Consider the following 17,238-nt stretch of genomic DNA (forward strand, 5'->3'; position numbering starts at 1 on the left):
GTCCCCACTGACTTCAGTTGTTTTGGAGAAGGCTGCTATGGAGTTGTGCTGGCAACCTCCCTTTGTGTTATATGAACAAACCTCACCTGTGTTTCAACTGGCATGAGGGGGAGGAGATGATGACACAATTTACAGACAAACTGTTCCTTTAAGCTCTATGGAAAGCCTGCAGTGTGTAGAGCAACATGGATATTTGTCACAGCGTTTGTTCGAGCGCTGTGGTCTGACTCCTGCACTCCTTGCTGCTGATTGGCAATCTGGATTCAAAGCAATAACATGCAGTATTATCAAATCAATAACTGACTGCACCACTTTGCTCCATATTTCACACTAGTTTGTACTGCAACAGTGCATCAGTCAACAATGTACATCAACACAGTGGCAAAAGTCTCAGGCTTTGCATTTTAATTGCAAAAGAGAGGAGCGATAAGGGAGCGAGTTCATTTGTTTCAGCCTTCACCTCAGCCAGTGTACAGCCAGTGAAATGTACTGTAATAAGTTACTCATTACTTATTACCCCTTTAAAAAGTAATAGAATTGCTTAACTTTTTACTTTGTATCAAATTAGTTACGTTACTTGTTACATTACTATATTACTTTCGCTACCCCGCACCCCCCCCCACCCCACCCCGCCTTCAGAAAAAGTGACGTACAACCTGTTTAGCTAGCTGCTTTTAGGACTGAATCCACTTTATTGGTCAACAAAATTTGTCGACAAAATGTGATATTGTAAGTCGCTAAAAGCATCTGCTAAATGACGTAATGTAATGTATTGTATTGGAACAATAATTAACCTTACAGGAGGAGACAACAGTCAGCCAACTGCATAGGCTACTTTTTATTTATTTGCCTACCTAGAACAAAAAACTAATTGTGTTCTGGCAACGCAGGCGTACATAACCAGACCTACAGTATCTCCACACTTAGTTTTAGCGCTGTGCCAACACTGGAGAAATAATGCAGTCACTTGAAGTTACTTGATAACTCTATTGTTACTGTTTTAGAAATTGTAATTCCTTACACCAGTGGTCCCCAGCAAAAAGTAGGAATAATTTATTTTCACTATCATTCCATCCATAAGTGACACATGACAGAATGTACAGTATGACTATTTTGGTCAGGTTTCATACACGTTCTGTAATAAAACAACTAAAAGCAAAAATATTATCAGATGGAGGACCCTTGGACAAAATCTTATCAATTGGGGGTCTGTGGTCTAATTTGTGTGAGTTTTGGGGTCATTGATGTGAAAGAGTTTGAGAACCAGTGCCAGGCTTACACCACTAGTTACTGGGGAAAGTAATATATTACAGTAATAATATTACTGAGTAATGCTGCCCAACACTGCCATCAGCGGTGTTGGGAGACAGCCAGGGAAAACGATCCCCGCTCACTGACCGGGGCCTCTGGATCACTGCCTCTCCCTAAACTAAATACAGCTCAGACGGCGGGTGACAAGTGAAGCCGTCGGCCGCGTGGAGTCAAAGCACGGTGCCTGAAATAAGCCAGCCTGGTTCCAGCGGCCCTGAGCGGGGTACAGGGGCGTTTAGGCGGGCCGTCTGGGACCCTGTCTGTCCGTCAGCCTGTCAGGGTGCAGAGTGAGAGGAATGGACCTGGAATGCTGACTCACTCAGGTCCCGGGCCCCCGGGAGCCCCCGGAGGCCCCCGCTACAGATAATGATCCATGGCCCTGACCTCTCCGCTCCACAATCCCAGGTCACCCCCAGATTCCCGCTAGGATGTGTGCGAACGTGTGTGTGTGTGTGTGTGTGTGTGTGCGTGTGCGTGCGTGCGTGCCTGTGTCCGTGCGTGCCTGCGTGCATGTGTGTGTGTGTGCGTGTGTGCATGTGTGCGTGTGTGTGTGTGTGTGTGTGTGTGTGTGTGTGCGTGCGTGCGTGCCTGTGTGCGTGCGTGCCTGCGTGCATGAGAGTGTGTGTGTGTGTGTGTGTGTGTGCGTGCATGTGTGTGTGAGCGAGTGTGTGTGACACTTGAAGAATTTTAATGCAATCCAGAGATCAGCTGGCTCACCTCTCCCTTGTCTCCTTCTCATGCACCCAGCAGCAGGAGATGAGTTACACCAGGTTACAATTACCAGGACCTGAGAACTGGATTGAAGTAGGGCTGGGTATCATTTAAAAAGTTACCATACCAGTACCAGTAACCATCAAAGTGATACCAGTACCAGTACCAGTAACCCTTAAAGTGATACCAGTACCAGTACCAGTAACCCTTAAAGTGATACCAGTACCAGTAACCCTCAAAGTGATACCAGTACCAGTACCAGTAACCCTTAAAGTGCCTTCACCAAAGAACGCTTGTGGTGATTGGCTGTGAGCAAAACCATACAAATAGTATTTTTTTCTCTCTAGATCTGTGTACAAAAAGGTTTGAATGCAGGTGTTGTTTGAATGGAGGAGTTTCAATACTACTTTGTACTGGGTTATTTCAGTCGATACCTTAAAAGGTATCGAGTACCAATACTCAGCCCTAATTGGGAATGAGGGAGGGATGAGAGAGAGAGACTGAGAGAGAGAGTTAGGCAATGCCCTCATGGAACTCATCCAAAATAGAAATTAAGGCTAAAGCAACAAGACCGGAGAAAAATGTTAACGAGAAACATAACTCAATAAAAAAAAAAAGTTAAAGACCCCAAAAGGCTTCATTTATGTGGTGGTAAAATAAAGGCCTTCATCATGTGGTTTTGGTGTTATCGCAGCACTTAATTAGCACTGATGTTTTTGGGTAAACTTCCCAGAGCCAAAAAGATTTCTTGAAAGCAAAACACTTCTTTAATGAAAGCGAGGCCGTTAAAGAACGCATGATGAAACACACAAACCTCATAAAAAGACATGGTTGTAAACATAGATACAAATTGAAAGCATGAGACTCACAACCTGGGCTTATCATAGGGGTTCTTCTGCAGACAAAATGGATCGCTGTGCAGCTGAGTCAACCTGTGGCCTGTTTGGAGTTACATTATGGCGTCGTTGAGGCGAAACTCGAGAGCATCACTGTGTGAGTGAGCTGTGTACTAGCGATGCTCAATATAGCATTCTTTCACCAATTCTTTGGGCCGATGCCGATATCTGCGCACATTTTTTCCCATCTAATTTCAGAGATCATCAAGACTCTGCTGTAGTGGAATTCACTTTATGCCTACTCTTATGGTGATGGCCAACTGGCAGATGCAGATATAAATACAATGCTTTTCAAAATGTACATTACTACATTACATTACGTCATTTGGCAGACGCTTTTATCCAAAGCGACTTACAATAACACATTTTTGTCAGCAATAGAGCAATCAACTATGCAACACAGTCTATGACAACTACAACCTCTGAAGGAACAGTGGTACAAGTTTAGTTTAGGTTAGTGTTGTTGTTGTTGTTGTTTTTTTTAGAAAGATAGAGAAAGAAGTTAGATCAGAAGGGCCCAGATGGAGCCTGAAAAGGTGTGTCTTTAGTCTTTTCCGAAAGATCGGCAGTGATTCAGCTGTCCTGACCGAAGGTGGAAGCTCGTTCCACCATTGAGGTGCCAGGGACGAGAAGAGTCGAGATCGGGATGAGCGACTTTTGAGCCCCCGAAGCGAGGGAGGGGCGAGGCGTCCTGCACTGGTGGAGTGTACACATTCACTGGGCAAAATAAGAAAACTACTTCAACTTAGGTTATGTAAAACATGCCATATTTTTTATTTATATAACATTTTCTTTCAAACAAAACTGTAAAATGCATCCTACTTAAACAGCTTAGGGTTAGGGTTAGGTCATTATTATTTTATCGGCCTGTCATATCGGCAGAAATTTTCGTTTCGGGCTGATGCCGATACTTCGTTTGAAAGCCGTTATCGGCCGATACCGATGACGTGGCGATAGGGTCATGCATCCCTACTGTGTACAGTTAGGTGCTTGGCAGTGGTTTTCACTTGCAGCTCCTCTGCTCCTGAGGAGAAACAGACTCTGTTTGACTGGAAGAAGAAAGCTTCTCCCGGCGCTGTCAGTCCCAGTTTGGGTCAGGGTTTCCCATCCACACGGCCTATCATCTCGCCTAGTTCAAAGAGCGTCTAGCTGCAGGTGTTTGTCAAAAGGCCGGTTGGATATCTTTTATGTTCAAGGATGTAGGATTTTTTGGGATGACTTTGATTATTTATTTAGTCCACATCTCTTGTGCGATAGTGCCAATATTTTACACCAAACTGCTCAGCTTGTTCTGGAATTCACGTTGCTTTATTGTAGCCCCTCTTGCCTTTGGGAAATGTCTTCTCTTTTTGTCTCTTTTTTGAAGTCTCCCCTCCCTCCCTCTCTCTCTCTCTTCCTCATATCTCAAACTCTCTCTGCTTTTCTGTCCCTTGCAGCCCCCCACCACATCTTCCCCACCTTTCACACGCCTATCCCCATTGACATGCGCCATCACGAGGGGAGATACCACTACGACCCCCACGCGCTGCACGCCATGCACGGGTAAGTGGCCTTCTGTGTTCTGACTCAATATGTTCCTGTTTCCTGTTTGTTTCCCCTATCTTGTCTATGTGGCAGAGCAGCAAAGTCAAAGGAGTGATTCCTCCGCTGCAGGTTGAACCAACTTGAGGGGATTCTGTACAGCACTGGTTCTCAACGTGGGGTCCGGCGACCAGGGCCGGCCCTATCCATCTGGGGGCCCTAAGCAGGATATAGATTAGGGGGGGGGGGGGGGGGGGGGTCAAACAAACGTGACGATGATGACGCTCGTTTGTAGACCTATCAGTGTCAAGCAAGCGTGTATAAGCCAGCAGCCATAGGGGTTGACAGGTCAGTTAAACCAGTGGTTCCCAACCTTTTTTGTGCCAAGGACCGGTAGATACATGGGAAAAAAAAGTTGCGGACCGGTTGTCAATTTTAATGGTTTTAGTTACATATATATTTACTCACCAGGTGGCGACAAAGGGTAAATAACAGCCTTTTGTGTTGTACTGTATGTAGCCTACAGTATTTATGTTTTTGTTTCAACTACAAACTACAAATAAAATTGCGGGGGCCCCTGGCAACTCCCGGGGCTCTAGGCAGCCGCTTAGTTCGCGTATAGGGCGGGCCGGCTCTGCCGGCGAACACAAGGGGGTCCTTGAGAGGTTTCCAGGGGGTCCCCAGCAGATTGATCAATTATTCAACTTAACTATATTTCATTTGCAAGAAAATTCTATAATTAGAGAGTGTAGAAGAAAGACTGTTTTGATCATAGTTTCTCTGTTATCTCTCTACTTATATTACCAGATTGTCATGGTATTCTGAACAAAATCATATCTAGCAATAACGAATATTGTCAGATTTGGTTCCAAGAGACGAAAGTGTCATCAAATGGGGGTCCATCCGTGGCCCTAATGTGGATTAAAAAGGAGTCCTTGATATGGAAAAGGTACAGAAGCGGTGGGAAAAGTGTCAGATCTCTTTGATGCAAATCATTGTTTCCTATTCTGTTACTGTTATAGAATGGAATTTCACCATCCCTCATCCGCTATATAATATATATAACAGCTAATATAAACCAAATTGAATGAAGCCAAGAGCCAGAAAGATGTCTTATGAAAGTATATTTAAAACCATACAAACTCTGACAAACTCCATTGTCAGAGGACTGAATCTCAATGTACACATCTGATATGTCATACAGAGTCCGAAATATTCAGTGGCGATGTCACAATTTGACAGACGCTTTATACTCAGGGAGGCTGAGGAAGGCAGAGAGAAACAGAGGAGGGATGAACTTTGGGAATGTGTGTGCGTCTGTGCAGTCTGACTTGGAGACTGTTATGAATTGTTATGGAACACGATGCACTGTCCAAGGTTTCAGCAAAAGGGAGAAATCCTCAATGTCACTGGGGTGAATGTATGTGTGAGATGTCATGTCATGGTAATAAGTCATACCATTAATTATGCGTATGCAATTATAGCTTATAGCTTAGGAAATGCCAATGGAACTTCAATTTTCTACAACATATTCCGTACAAGGCAGAGTTCTTTTCTGTGTGTTTTTAACTCTGGAGCATTGGCTCGTTTTAGGGGGCAATGATGAGAGCTGAGCGTTCGCCAACTTCAATATGAAAAGCAGATGACAACAAGCCCACTTCCAAAGTGAATCATCAATGCTCGTTAAAAATCTCCCCCTCTGCATCCCTCGTTTCCGATACTGTTTGATTATGTGGGCAGGCTTTGCTGTTTTTGGCTCGTTACCATCCCCCCGATGAAGTACGCTAATACAGTGGTTCTCAAAGTGGGGTCTGGGGACCCCTAGGGGCCTTTGAGGGGGTTCCAGGGGGTGCCCAGCAAAGAGGGGAATAATGTTTCATACATGTTCTGTAATAAAACATCTGAAAGATGGGGACCCTGGGACAAAATCTCATCAACGGGGGCCCGTGGTGTAATTTGTGTCAGTTTAGGGGTACTTGATGTGAGAAAGTTTGAGAACCACTGTGCTAATAGCATAGACTGATTTGGCTAATAGTTAGACAAGTGAGCTTGTGTGTGTGAAGATCGCTCTTAGATCCAAAGCGAGAAAGCGAACACTGAAGACTCGCCCCTCATTTGACAAATACAACCGAGGAGCCACTGAGCAAGGCATTTTGTGATTATGAAGTAGGCAAAAGCATGCTCCCTCAGCCAACTTTCCCCAGATAAATAACGGTAAAACACACACACACACACACACAGACACACACACACACACACACACACACACACACACACACACACACACACACACACACACACACACAAGAAATGGGAGCAGGTTTGCTTTTTGGCTCGTATCAATCTGGACTTCATTCTGTAGCGGTGCTGGATCCATCACAAGCGACATACATGCAACCTTTCCCACCCCCTGGACGTCCAGCGCCTCTTTATATGCATTAATGGCTTTGCAGTGGAGCTAATCTGTGCGGTGCAGCCAGGCCATGTTGCCCCCAAGCAAGCACCGTAATTAAACTCCCATAGTAGAGGGGGGTGGTCAGCGGTACCGGCAGCGCGTGGTGGAGCGCTGGTGCTTAGAGTTCAACTTTCAGGCTCCTTACTGTGTGTGCTTCAATAAGAGATGCAATGCCATTTATTTTCCTGAGGGAAATTCAGTCTGTAATGAAAATAGTGAGAGTCAAACATTGTACAAAATTCACCAGCATTTAGGGATGCACCGATCCACATTTTCTCACTTCCGATCCGATTCCGATACCTGAATTTGGATATCTGCCGATACCAATATTTTTCTTGAATATACAGTATAGGCAAAGATTTGGCCAATTAAAGATTTTCTTTTTAATATACCTTGCAAAAAGCAGACAAAATTAAGAAAATATACAAGGCAAAGAAGGATACTATTATACATGGGCAAATTACGGCCAGCGCCCCCTGTGCGGGCCCGCGCTGGAATTGCAAACCCCCCCGATCCGATCCGTGAATTAGTGCCAATATCGGCACCCGATACCGATATTGGATCGGATCGCCGCCATCCCTACCAGCATTCACAGTTTAATCATGAGTGTGTAGCAAGTGTGAGACATATTCAACATAATAAAACAACATGCAGGGATGCACAATGATATCAGCACACCATCGGTATCGGCCGATAGGCTAAATTAAATATCAGCATCGGCCCGATATGACATTTTTGCCGATATCATCGAAGCCTGTTTAAGTACGATGAATCTTACAGTTTTGTTTGACTGACAAATGAATAAGAAAAGAAAACTGCATGTTTTACTTAACCTACTGTAAGTTGAAGTAGTTTTCTTATTTTGTCCAGTGAATGTGTACATTTTGAAAAGCATTGTATTCATGTCTGCATCCGTCAGTGAGCCATCACCATAAGAGTAGACATAATAATGTGTTAATTCCACTACAGGAGAGACTTGATGTTCTCTGAAAGTAGATGGGGAAAAATGTGTGCATACAGTTTATTGGTATCGGCAATCGGCCAAAAGAGTTGGAAAAAACCGTCATATCAGATATCGGCCCCAAAAAAAATCCAATATCCCTATATGAGTGGAACAAAATCCCCAGTATTGTTGCACAGCATGCACATCAATGGGAAGCATGGCAAACAGCGTCCACAGTGAAATGATCAGTCTGGTCAGTGCGGTGCAGCCAGGTCGCTGCACGGGGTGCAGTCAGTGCACACTTTGAGGCAGAACGACCAGCTTCTTCCAAAGAGTTCGCTGTGAAGCCAAAGTTACTCTATATCGCATAGAAAAGACCTAGCGGGAGGACAAAAAAGTCAATAGAATTCTCCGAATAGTACTCTTACATTTAAATTCAGAGATTTGATGGTGATGCATACTTCGCGCCTGGCGGAAGCAGGGCTATTCATCACGCCCGGCTGGGAAAGTGGAGGGAAGGGGGCGGGTAGGGGGGCGGGGGGGGTCTGTCTGCGGTCTCGGCCACCTTGATTAATGTGATTTGATCTTGACAGTGGACCCCTAATTCATCACGACCTTGATCTAGCTGTCGCTCCCCCCTGCCTGTGCCAAATTCACCTAATTACAGGAACATTGCGCAGCGAATTAAGTGCGGTGTCATTTGTCGCCTGGCGCGGCACTTTGTTATACGCTCGTGGCGGCGTGTCAGAGGTCCCCTCCTTGATTGTCTAACATGACATCTCGGCGCCGTCCCCTTTATCATTGTTTGCATATACCGTAATGAGAGGGCTGCTTATTTTGTCAAGGCTGTCATAAAAAGCAGCAGAGGGGAAGACTGTTTTTTTCCCCCTGCCTTACACCGGATACAGAGGATGGTTTTTCTTCCCCTGTCGCCCGGCAAGTGACAGCGGGGAGGCGAGGAGGCTGTGGGCCGCGCGGCGCCGGGCAGACAGAGGGAGCTCAGAGGGGGAAATACTTCCTCCTCTGTGACACCGTCGCTGCACAGAGAGGGAGAGGCCTTTCGGGGGATGTAAGCCACCTACATGGAGAGAGGGATCTGTCCTGTGGATGGATACCAAACTAGCGCGCGCTCCTATCTTTGAGTTTACAGAGTTTTGGCGTGTTGCAACTTTTTGGAAAGGTGTTTCTACTTGATTAAAGAGTATGCAGTGGAGAGGTGTTTCTACTTTATTAAAGAGGATGCAGTGGAGAGCAGTGTTGTAGTCAAGTCATTATATCTCGAGTCCCCAGTGTTCGATTCCAAGTCCAAGTCCGAGTGAAGAGTGGAGTCCCCATTGCCTGAGTCTGAGTCCCGAGTTACTGTACATGAGCGTGAATCCACATGGAACAGACGTGCCTGCCCTTGCACGAAATTTAATAATGTCACAGCATTGATATAGCTATATCAATATCTTATGCCAAATTATTAGGGCCTATTAGACAAGACAAAAAACTAACAGAAACAAGCAAACACAAAAACAGTTGCGCGCAATGCAAATTGGGGGCGTGAACAAGCGCATGCCTGTTATAATTGTATTGGACATAGGCGTGCCACATGCCGAACTAGGCGTTTCAGCGCAAAAATGTGGGGATAGATGGCATTATCCTATCATCAGCAGCACGCAATTACTTTGCGCTAAGAGCTTTTAAAAGCACCTCTTACGTGCTAAATACCCCGCTGCACTTGAGCGCATCATAATCTCCATGCAGCGCAGCGCAGTGCAGAGTAAAATTCCTTTTGATATGTCATTACGCACGGATGAAATTCTGCTGCTAAAATTGGGTATTAGCAGATAATTCAGTGAGGCAATCAACTATAAATCACTGAGAAACTTTTATCACATCGCAAAGAAGGAAATTAATTGAGAAAACTTGTTGGACAATGGACATAAGCTATTCACCTTCATAACCCGGAGGGTTGTTGGCACCACAGACGATCTGTCAATAAGCTCTCTCCATCTCTCTCTGTCCTTGGCACGAGTGAGTCCACTCTATTACGCATGGAGACAATTACAGCATATTGCATGCCTCGCGCAAACAGCGATTGCGAGACGGGAATCCGATTGGTTTTTATTGATGTAATGCCCAGGCATTGCCTGGCCACACCCGTGAATAATTCTGGTAGTTAAGACCGCCCAAATCCCGTTTGCGCTGGCATTTAGGGGGCGCAGATGATTTTGGCACGGCTCTAATTTGCGCCTGCGGCACGTGCCGTGGACGTTTCCGCATCCCCGCTGAGAATTGCATCCCCAACATATTTCGGGGCTATTTTAACTTAGAAATCAAGGAGGTCACGTCTACCCAGACAATTATATAACTTTTAAACAGTTACATTTCAGTATAAATCATTACAATATGCTCCCGTGAGGTGGGGATGCGTTTAGCTGCTGCCGGGCGGGGGTGCAAAACTCGGCATAACACCTGGACAAATGCACAAGGCAGACCGGTATCTTCCCTGCCTTAAGGCACGCGCAAACAGGTGCGCAAGCGCAAATAGGGGATATTGCCTGTACCAAGATAGGGCCCTACGTCTCCAACTTCCAAGTCCAAATGCATGAATGTTCGAGTCCAAGTCTGAGTCATCAGTGCTCAAGTCCAAGTCGACCTCGTGTCCGAGTCCGGCTTGACTACAACACTGGTGGAGAGAGAGAGGAGGAGAGGCAGCAGCAGAGGTCTGGAGCTGGATTCAAACCTGCATGTATGCATCTTTAACCTGGTCATGCTGGTTGTAGATCTGCTGATTTTGGTAACACTGTATTTGGAGAGTCCTCCTACAAAGAGTAGAGAGTATTTGTAACATTTCAACAGCTTATTAGTTGACCTTCAACAATTCTGTTCAAAACTGTTTCACTTTTGCCTGTAGATGTTTAACAGATTTTGTTTGCTTCCCGTTCCACACAGCTGATTTTTCTCACCCGGAGCTACTAAATTATTCTGAGAATATGTAGCTATGTTCATGAATTGTCACATGATTGGGTGCACTGTGCCCAGGTGCACCCAATCAGCCTAATGTCCCCAACACCAGGCTCCTGCAAGACAGGGCCAGGAGATGTCGTCACACTTGTACATGTTTTTATTACAGAAAGTATATGAAGCCCATGACCAAAACAGTCATATATTCTGTCATTATGTTACTTATGGATAGAATTATAGTGAAATTAGATTATTACCCTTTTTGCTGGGGACCCCCTGGAACCCCATCAATGACCCCTGGGGAGCCCCTGACCAAATTAACAACCACTGCTACATAATCTGTTAAAGATTTACTGACAAAAGCGAAACAGTTGAATAGTTGAATCTCAACAAATAAGCATGTTGAAATGTTACAAATACACTGTGGACTCTCTGTAGGCGGAATATCAAAATAAAGTGTTACGCTGTAACGCTGATTTGTATGAGTTCCACTCCTCACTGAACTGGGCCTGTGTGAACGCCTGTGCTAGGATCCTTTATGAGTTCCACTCCTCACTGAACTGGGCCTGTGTGAACGCCTGTGGTAGGAACCTTTATGCAGCCCGGGTGTGGCTGTGGATGTCCTGCAGGGAAAATTATTTTGTATTTTGCGGTAATAACGACATGTAAAATGTGGGCTTAAGTTGCATAAACTGCCTGCCAATAGCTATAAAACATGCAAGTTAATATGTATTGAGCCAATGCAACCAGACCAGCTCCTTCTATGAGATATGTGACAGAGCAGTACAGATCCTTTATAAACTCTATAACAAGTCTGATATTGAAGAAGATGTAACATGTTACCTGTAAACATCCTTTTCAATTCCAGAATTTTTTTCCTGTGAGACTGAGGAACTGACTATGATTGAGGATTCAAACACATCAAAGGCCAAACTAAATATATATTTATTCAACAAAATGTTAATACTACATGTATACCTAATCAAACTAAATAAATGCAATCAAGTAAAGTCAGTTGTGGTATATATTTGTTCACAAAATGTCACGGAAATTCGAGTGTGAATTATCCAAAACAAGATATTTACAATCATAACTACAGTAGTAGTTAGCCATCAAATCTTCTCACATAATAAGTACTTTATTTATAATGAAGGCCGAAGACCAGCGTAACTCCTCAAACACATTTTATGATCAAATATCGACACACTTTTGTTTTATTAAACTTATTTGCAATAGTCCTAACATTTCAAATGCATTGTAATCAATTAGATTATTGTTCATCAATCTGGTGACTCATGTCATCCATGCCTGTTGCTGATTCAGCCTGAGAGGATGTGCTATATTTTTACATTACTTCTTTATTAGTTTTTGTTTTTTTGGCCTGGTGCACCTTTAAGCAAACAGGATTTTAAGAGCATGGAGCAAGATGAATGGACTTTTGAAGGTGCCCATGATTTGCAGTGTTGCAAACTAGCGCCATGATCTGTTTGTTTGTATCTAGGTCATATCTTCCTCTGCATGCGGGTGTGAGGGGGAGGGAGGGGTGTGAGGGGGAGGGAGGGCGGGTGAGGGGGAGGGAGGGCGGGTGTTGCCTGTTAAGTTTGAGCCGTCCGCTTCCCGCAGCAGTCTCATAAAACCTACAGTGGGAGTTTATTCAGCCCCGCGCCGGACGGAGTGATCTATCTAAATCAGAGAGCCCGACACTGGAGACGAGACTCACTGTCACACTGTAATATATCTCTGGTGTCGCCGAGAAGCAAGTCAGAGCAGGGACTGACACACATGTGCACACACGCGTGTGTGTCTGTACACACACACACACACAAATGTAGTCACACACACACACACACAAATACGCGCGCGCGCGCGCGCACACACACACACACACACACACACGCACACACACACACGCACACAGTTCAGATGCATGCAGAGGAATGCATGTACAGTATGTGTTAGGCTGTGGCCACACTGGTCCGTGGTGCCTGACTGTCCATCTGCATTCATTTCTCTGTTCACTTCCATTCATTTTGAAAGACAGCTGTCCGTCTGTCTGTGGAGCACTGATGATGATGCTTACATCTCCAGCAAATGTGCGTACGTTTTGATGGACAGAAAGTTCAAGGGGGCTGAACTTTTTCTGGATGATGGAACGTAACTGCAACAGCAATTACGTATTTTGTGGGCGGAGCCGAACTGGTTGCAGAAAGTGACGGCTAGCGGTTCAACTGTCATAGAAATATGGAAGGTCCGGATGCCTTCTCCACATGTTTTAAAGGTTTGCCAGCAACAGACAGGTGATCTTACACAAATAAGCTAACTCTTTCAATGAGGTGAGGTTTCCTGACCCGTACTCACTGTCAGGATGGGTCTAGGATCCAACTACATCGCCAAGGTTGCAGTGCCAGACATCTTCATATTCCTAGTGGGAAAGTCCAGCGTCTATACGGCACAAGATGTCTTTTTCCCGTATTCCGGGGATCTCTCTAGTTTTGGCTTCATTTCCTTCCTCAGAGTTCCTGTTACTGCGATGCGTGCGCACGTAACCCTGTGACGTCCACTCCAAAAGGGTCTATTGCCACATAGTTAGTGCAGTTTGTGTATTTATTTTTGCGACTGCTTGAGGTAAGAGTGCAGAGATTTACTACTACTGTACTACTTATTTACTAAGAAACTTGTGCCATGAAATTGCCATGCAAACAAGCCCTTGAAAACAGCACCGCCCAAGCTTTCAAATGATGTGTCCGACATTGAAATCTGAAAATAGTTGAAGATGTGTTTATTTGAATGCTCGTACTCCTAAATGCAACATTCAGAGAAAATCGCTCTGAAAGTTGGTGAATAGAAAAGTGAAAGTTGCCCTGAACAAGCTTAGTTTGCTAACAAATTATATGTAGGCTATATGATCCTAAAAGTTATATTGAGTGCATTCTAAAACATATATTATATATATATATATATATATATATATATATATATATATATATATATATATATATATATAAATCTTTGTGCGATATTTCACGGTTGCCTACTTTTCACCAGACCCTTTCACTTATGTCAGCGCCCCAACAATAGATGTAACAAATATTCCTGTGTCTGTAACTATTATGAGCTGAGTGTGTTTAAAGAAGGCAATAAAGCCGTACACCTTGTTAATGGTATTGATATGTTAGCACCTGCTGCAATCCAAGCTATTAAAATACAAATGTAAAGGCAGGCATAGGGAACATATAGGTAATGTCTGCCAGGAGGTGTGAGAGGCGTCATGGTCGATTAGCTTCGTTGAAGCCATAGCAGTAAATACATGTGTTATGAGGGCGAGCGCGTCCAGGAGCACGAGCAGCTCCGCCTGCCCTTCACATCACTCACAAGTGTTTCATGCACATCGAAGAGAGCAGACGTTTAGATTGTAGCATTTAAGCTGACTCTGCTATCCAGAGTAGTCAACTTACAGTGAAGTGAGCAGGTAGGGCTTCAGGGCATTCCAATATGATCAACAGTGGGTCAACATACATGATACAATGTAACATTCAAACTCAGAACAACTCTGACATTTGACATCATCTGACACAGAGGTGGGCACTGGGCAGTTAACAAAGAATATACAGAAACCGATATTTAGAACCTCAAACCCAGAGGTTTTCAAAGTGGGAGGAGGGCCTTCCCAGGGGGGCTCCAAACTGTTTCAGGGGAGCCTCAGTGAATGGAAGTGAAAATATTACATTCGTTATCAAAAGGAGATCACATAGAATAGCCTAAATGTATGTGATTTGGTTACAGAGATACAGTAGTTCAGAGATACAGTTGTTTTGGAGAATTTTAGTGTTTACTTTTCCCACTTTCCCAGAGTCAGAAACAAATAAATGCCTTCAGACAGACCTTTTCTATGTATTTGGTGTAGTCAGCAGGATCAACCTAAACCTTCAGGATTTCATGCCAAAGCTGAATATGAGCTTGGCCCCACTCAAACCTCAGAAAATCTGAATCCAAATCAAGCCAGAGGGCTACAGAGTTCAGGTCAACGACTTGAGCATGCATGCTAAGCTAGTATGCTACACTATACAGTAGTTTCTGTTTGACTTGAACCCACTGGTGAAAGTGGGCCGGAACCGTCCGGTGCTGCGTTCCTTCAAGACTTTCTGTGCCTGAACGCCGTTGGGGGAAGAGATGCAGCTGCCTGTCAATCAAAATCTGATTGCTGCAGAGTGCAGAAGCAATCACGATCCATAATTTCCAACAAGGAAACACATGGCTGACGTTATGTCATTAGGGTAATATAAACAACAGTAGTCTCTCTCATAAATTGCTTCTAAATTGTTCCAATGCAGTGTTTTAGACCTGTGGTTTTAATCCGTGTTGCTGCTGCTGCAACTCGGCAATCTATCTGTCTGTCCATACTGCGTTATTTCGAAACCCACATAGGTTAAGCCAAAACCACGCCCTGTGCCCGCCTACGCAGCAGTCAAGCGCCGGGATTGGCCAGGAGCAAGTCTTTTGTCTTCTTTTGACAGCTCAAATCTCCCACACCACAAACACTGCACAGCGATTTCATGAACCAACTGATCTTGATAGCGGACATTGAAATGAATTATGGTCCCATATCTTCCTTAGTGTATTAACGCTAATGAAAACGTAATAGAAGCTTTTAACACATTTCTCACACCACAAACACTGCGCCCAGCCCAGCGATTTTACTAGGCCTAACCAAATTGCTCTTGATAGCGGACATTGAAAATAAATTACTGTAATATATTAATGCTAATGAAAACGTAACACAAGCTTTTAACACACAATCGATTTTTAAACATGTTTATTTCAAAACATCATTGTAAAATTCAGGGCTTTAGCCAAAGCTTCAATAACAGAGCTCAGCTGACAGTTGAACTTGCAAATGAAAAATGTAAAAAATATCAAATAAAAAATACAATAGGCTACAGCACATAGGCCTAGCTTCTTCTTTTTTTGGCACAGCTATTCATTCCCCCCAGTCCAGCCGTTTGTTCCAGGCCAGTGAAGTCCCAACAATCTACAAAAACATGCAATAATATAAAATCATAGATAAAAAGTTTAATCATACACAATCAATAAACCCAAAAGTAAATGGTTAGCCTTCCCAATGGCCAAGGGCAGCATCTGTTATTCTGGCCTCATAATAAGCACTGAGGCGGTGGTCAGAAAGTCAAATAACCACAACAACACCAACAACTACAGCGAGGCTGTAATGAGGATATATTATTGAAAGAAAAAATCCTACATCGCACCAAAGCATACAATGTAGCCTACCGCGGTTATTCATAATAGTTCACACAGGAGAGAAACAATTTAATTGTTCAGTGTGTGGTAAATGTTTTGGTCAAAAAGGAGAGTTGAAATCACACATGATAGTCCACATAGGAGAGTCTGTTGTTGTAATGTTTAAATAGGCCTAAATAATTCACTATACATTGGTCAAGTGTTTCAAATTTCTACACCATACAGGCATTCAAAAAATGGATGTGTGTGTTCAGGGATGCATGAAGCTGGGGGCGGGAGGAGGACAATATGAAACGATGAAGGTTGGGGTAGTATAGTTCCTGTATGAAATTCAAACCACTTTCATCCCTGCTTGAACCCAGAATGTAACATGTCAGTAGCTGCACACTGATGAAGGCTTGACGCTGAAACGTTCGTTGTGCTTCTCTGTCCCAGGTAACTAATTACATTTTTGAAAGGACATTTTGGAGTGCTGGCCTGCTTCTTTTTTTCTTTTTTACTCTAGTAAGCTGCACACTCTCACACCTCTGCTTCTTATTGTATGTTACTTAGTGGTGAGGTTCAGCCATCGCTGGTGAGTCCAGGTTTCTCTGGATGGAGCAGATCGCTCACTCGCTGCTGTCAATGAGTTTGGTCTTTCACTCTTGATTTAGTGTCCAGATATCAGGATTTCCTGTTGGCAAATAGGACGAATCTACCGGGTGTAAATTAAGAGTGATTTGTTACATAATTCAAGATTCAAGACAGATGTATTTTTCCATAAAAAGCTTGCTACATACTGCAATGTTGCTACTATTTTTACTTTTTTTCCCCCCCGCAGATTTCCCCCCATTTTCTCCCCAATTCTACTTGGCCAATTTCCCCCTGCTGCCCCGGTCGCTGCTCCACCCTCTGCCGATCTGGGGAGAGCCGTAGACTAGCACCATGCTTCCTCCGATACATGATACACAGTGGGGCGCTAACCTGCGACCCTCATGTTCGTAGGCAGGGAATCTACTGCTACACTACCCGGAAGCCTGCTGCTACTTTTACTTAAATCTGAGGAATGGAATGGAAAGTTTAGTTAAAATGAATCCAAAACCTTAACAGGACCCAACTGGAGCAAATTATTTGATCAGGAGTAGACACACATACTGTATACCATTGGATCCTGTTGGATTTGGGTCCTAATATCACGGTCTGCTTCCCTCTCA

The 17,238-nt window shown here is 44.1% G+C and overlaps 1 protein-coding gene across 2 annotated transcripts in view; it reads left to right on the plus strand.

The window, feature by feature from the left end:
* The window catches only part of LOC310773613 (zinc finger protein GLI2-like), a 138,848-nt gene that overhangs the window by 60,159 nt on the left and 61,451 nt on the right, over nt 1-17,238 (plus strand). For both annotated transcript variants that reach the window (XM_083633534.1, XM_083633535.1), the window contains exon 3: nt 4,355-4,460. In XM_083633534.1, the coding sequence (XP_083489660.1) occupies nt 4,355-4,460 (106 nt within the window). The remainder of the gene's footprint in view (nt 1-4,354; nt 4,461-17,238) is intronic.

Source organism: Poromitra crassiceps (assembly GCF_964638095.1).
Source record: "Poromitra crassiceps genome assembly, chromosome: 3".
Taxonomy (NCBI): domain Eukaryota; kingdom Metazoa; phylum Chordata; class Actinopteri; order Beryciformes; family Melamphaidae; genus Poromitra; species Poromitra crassiceps.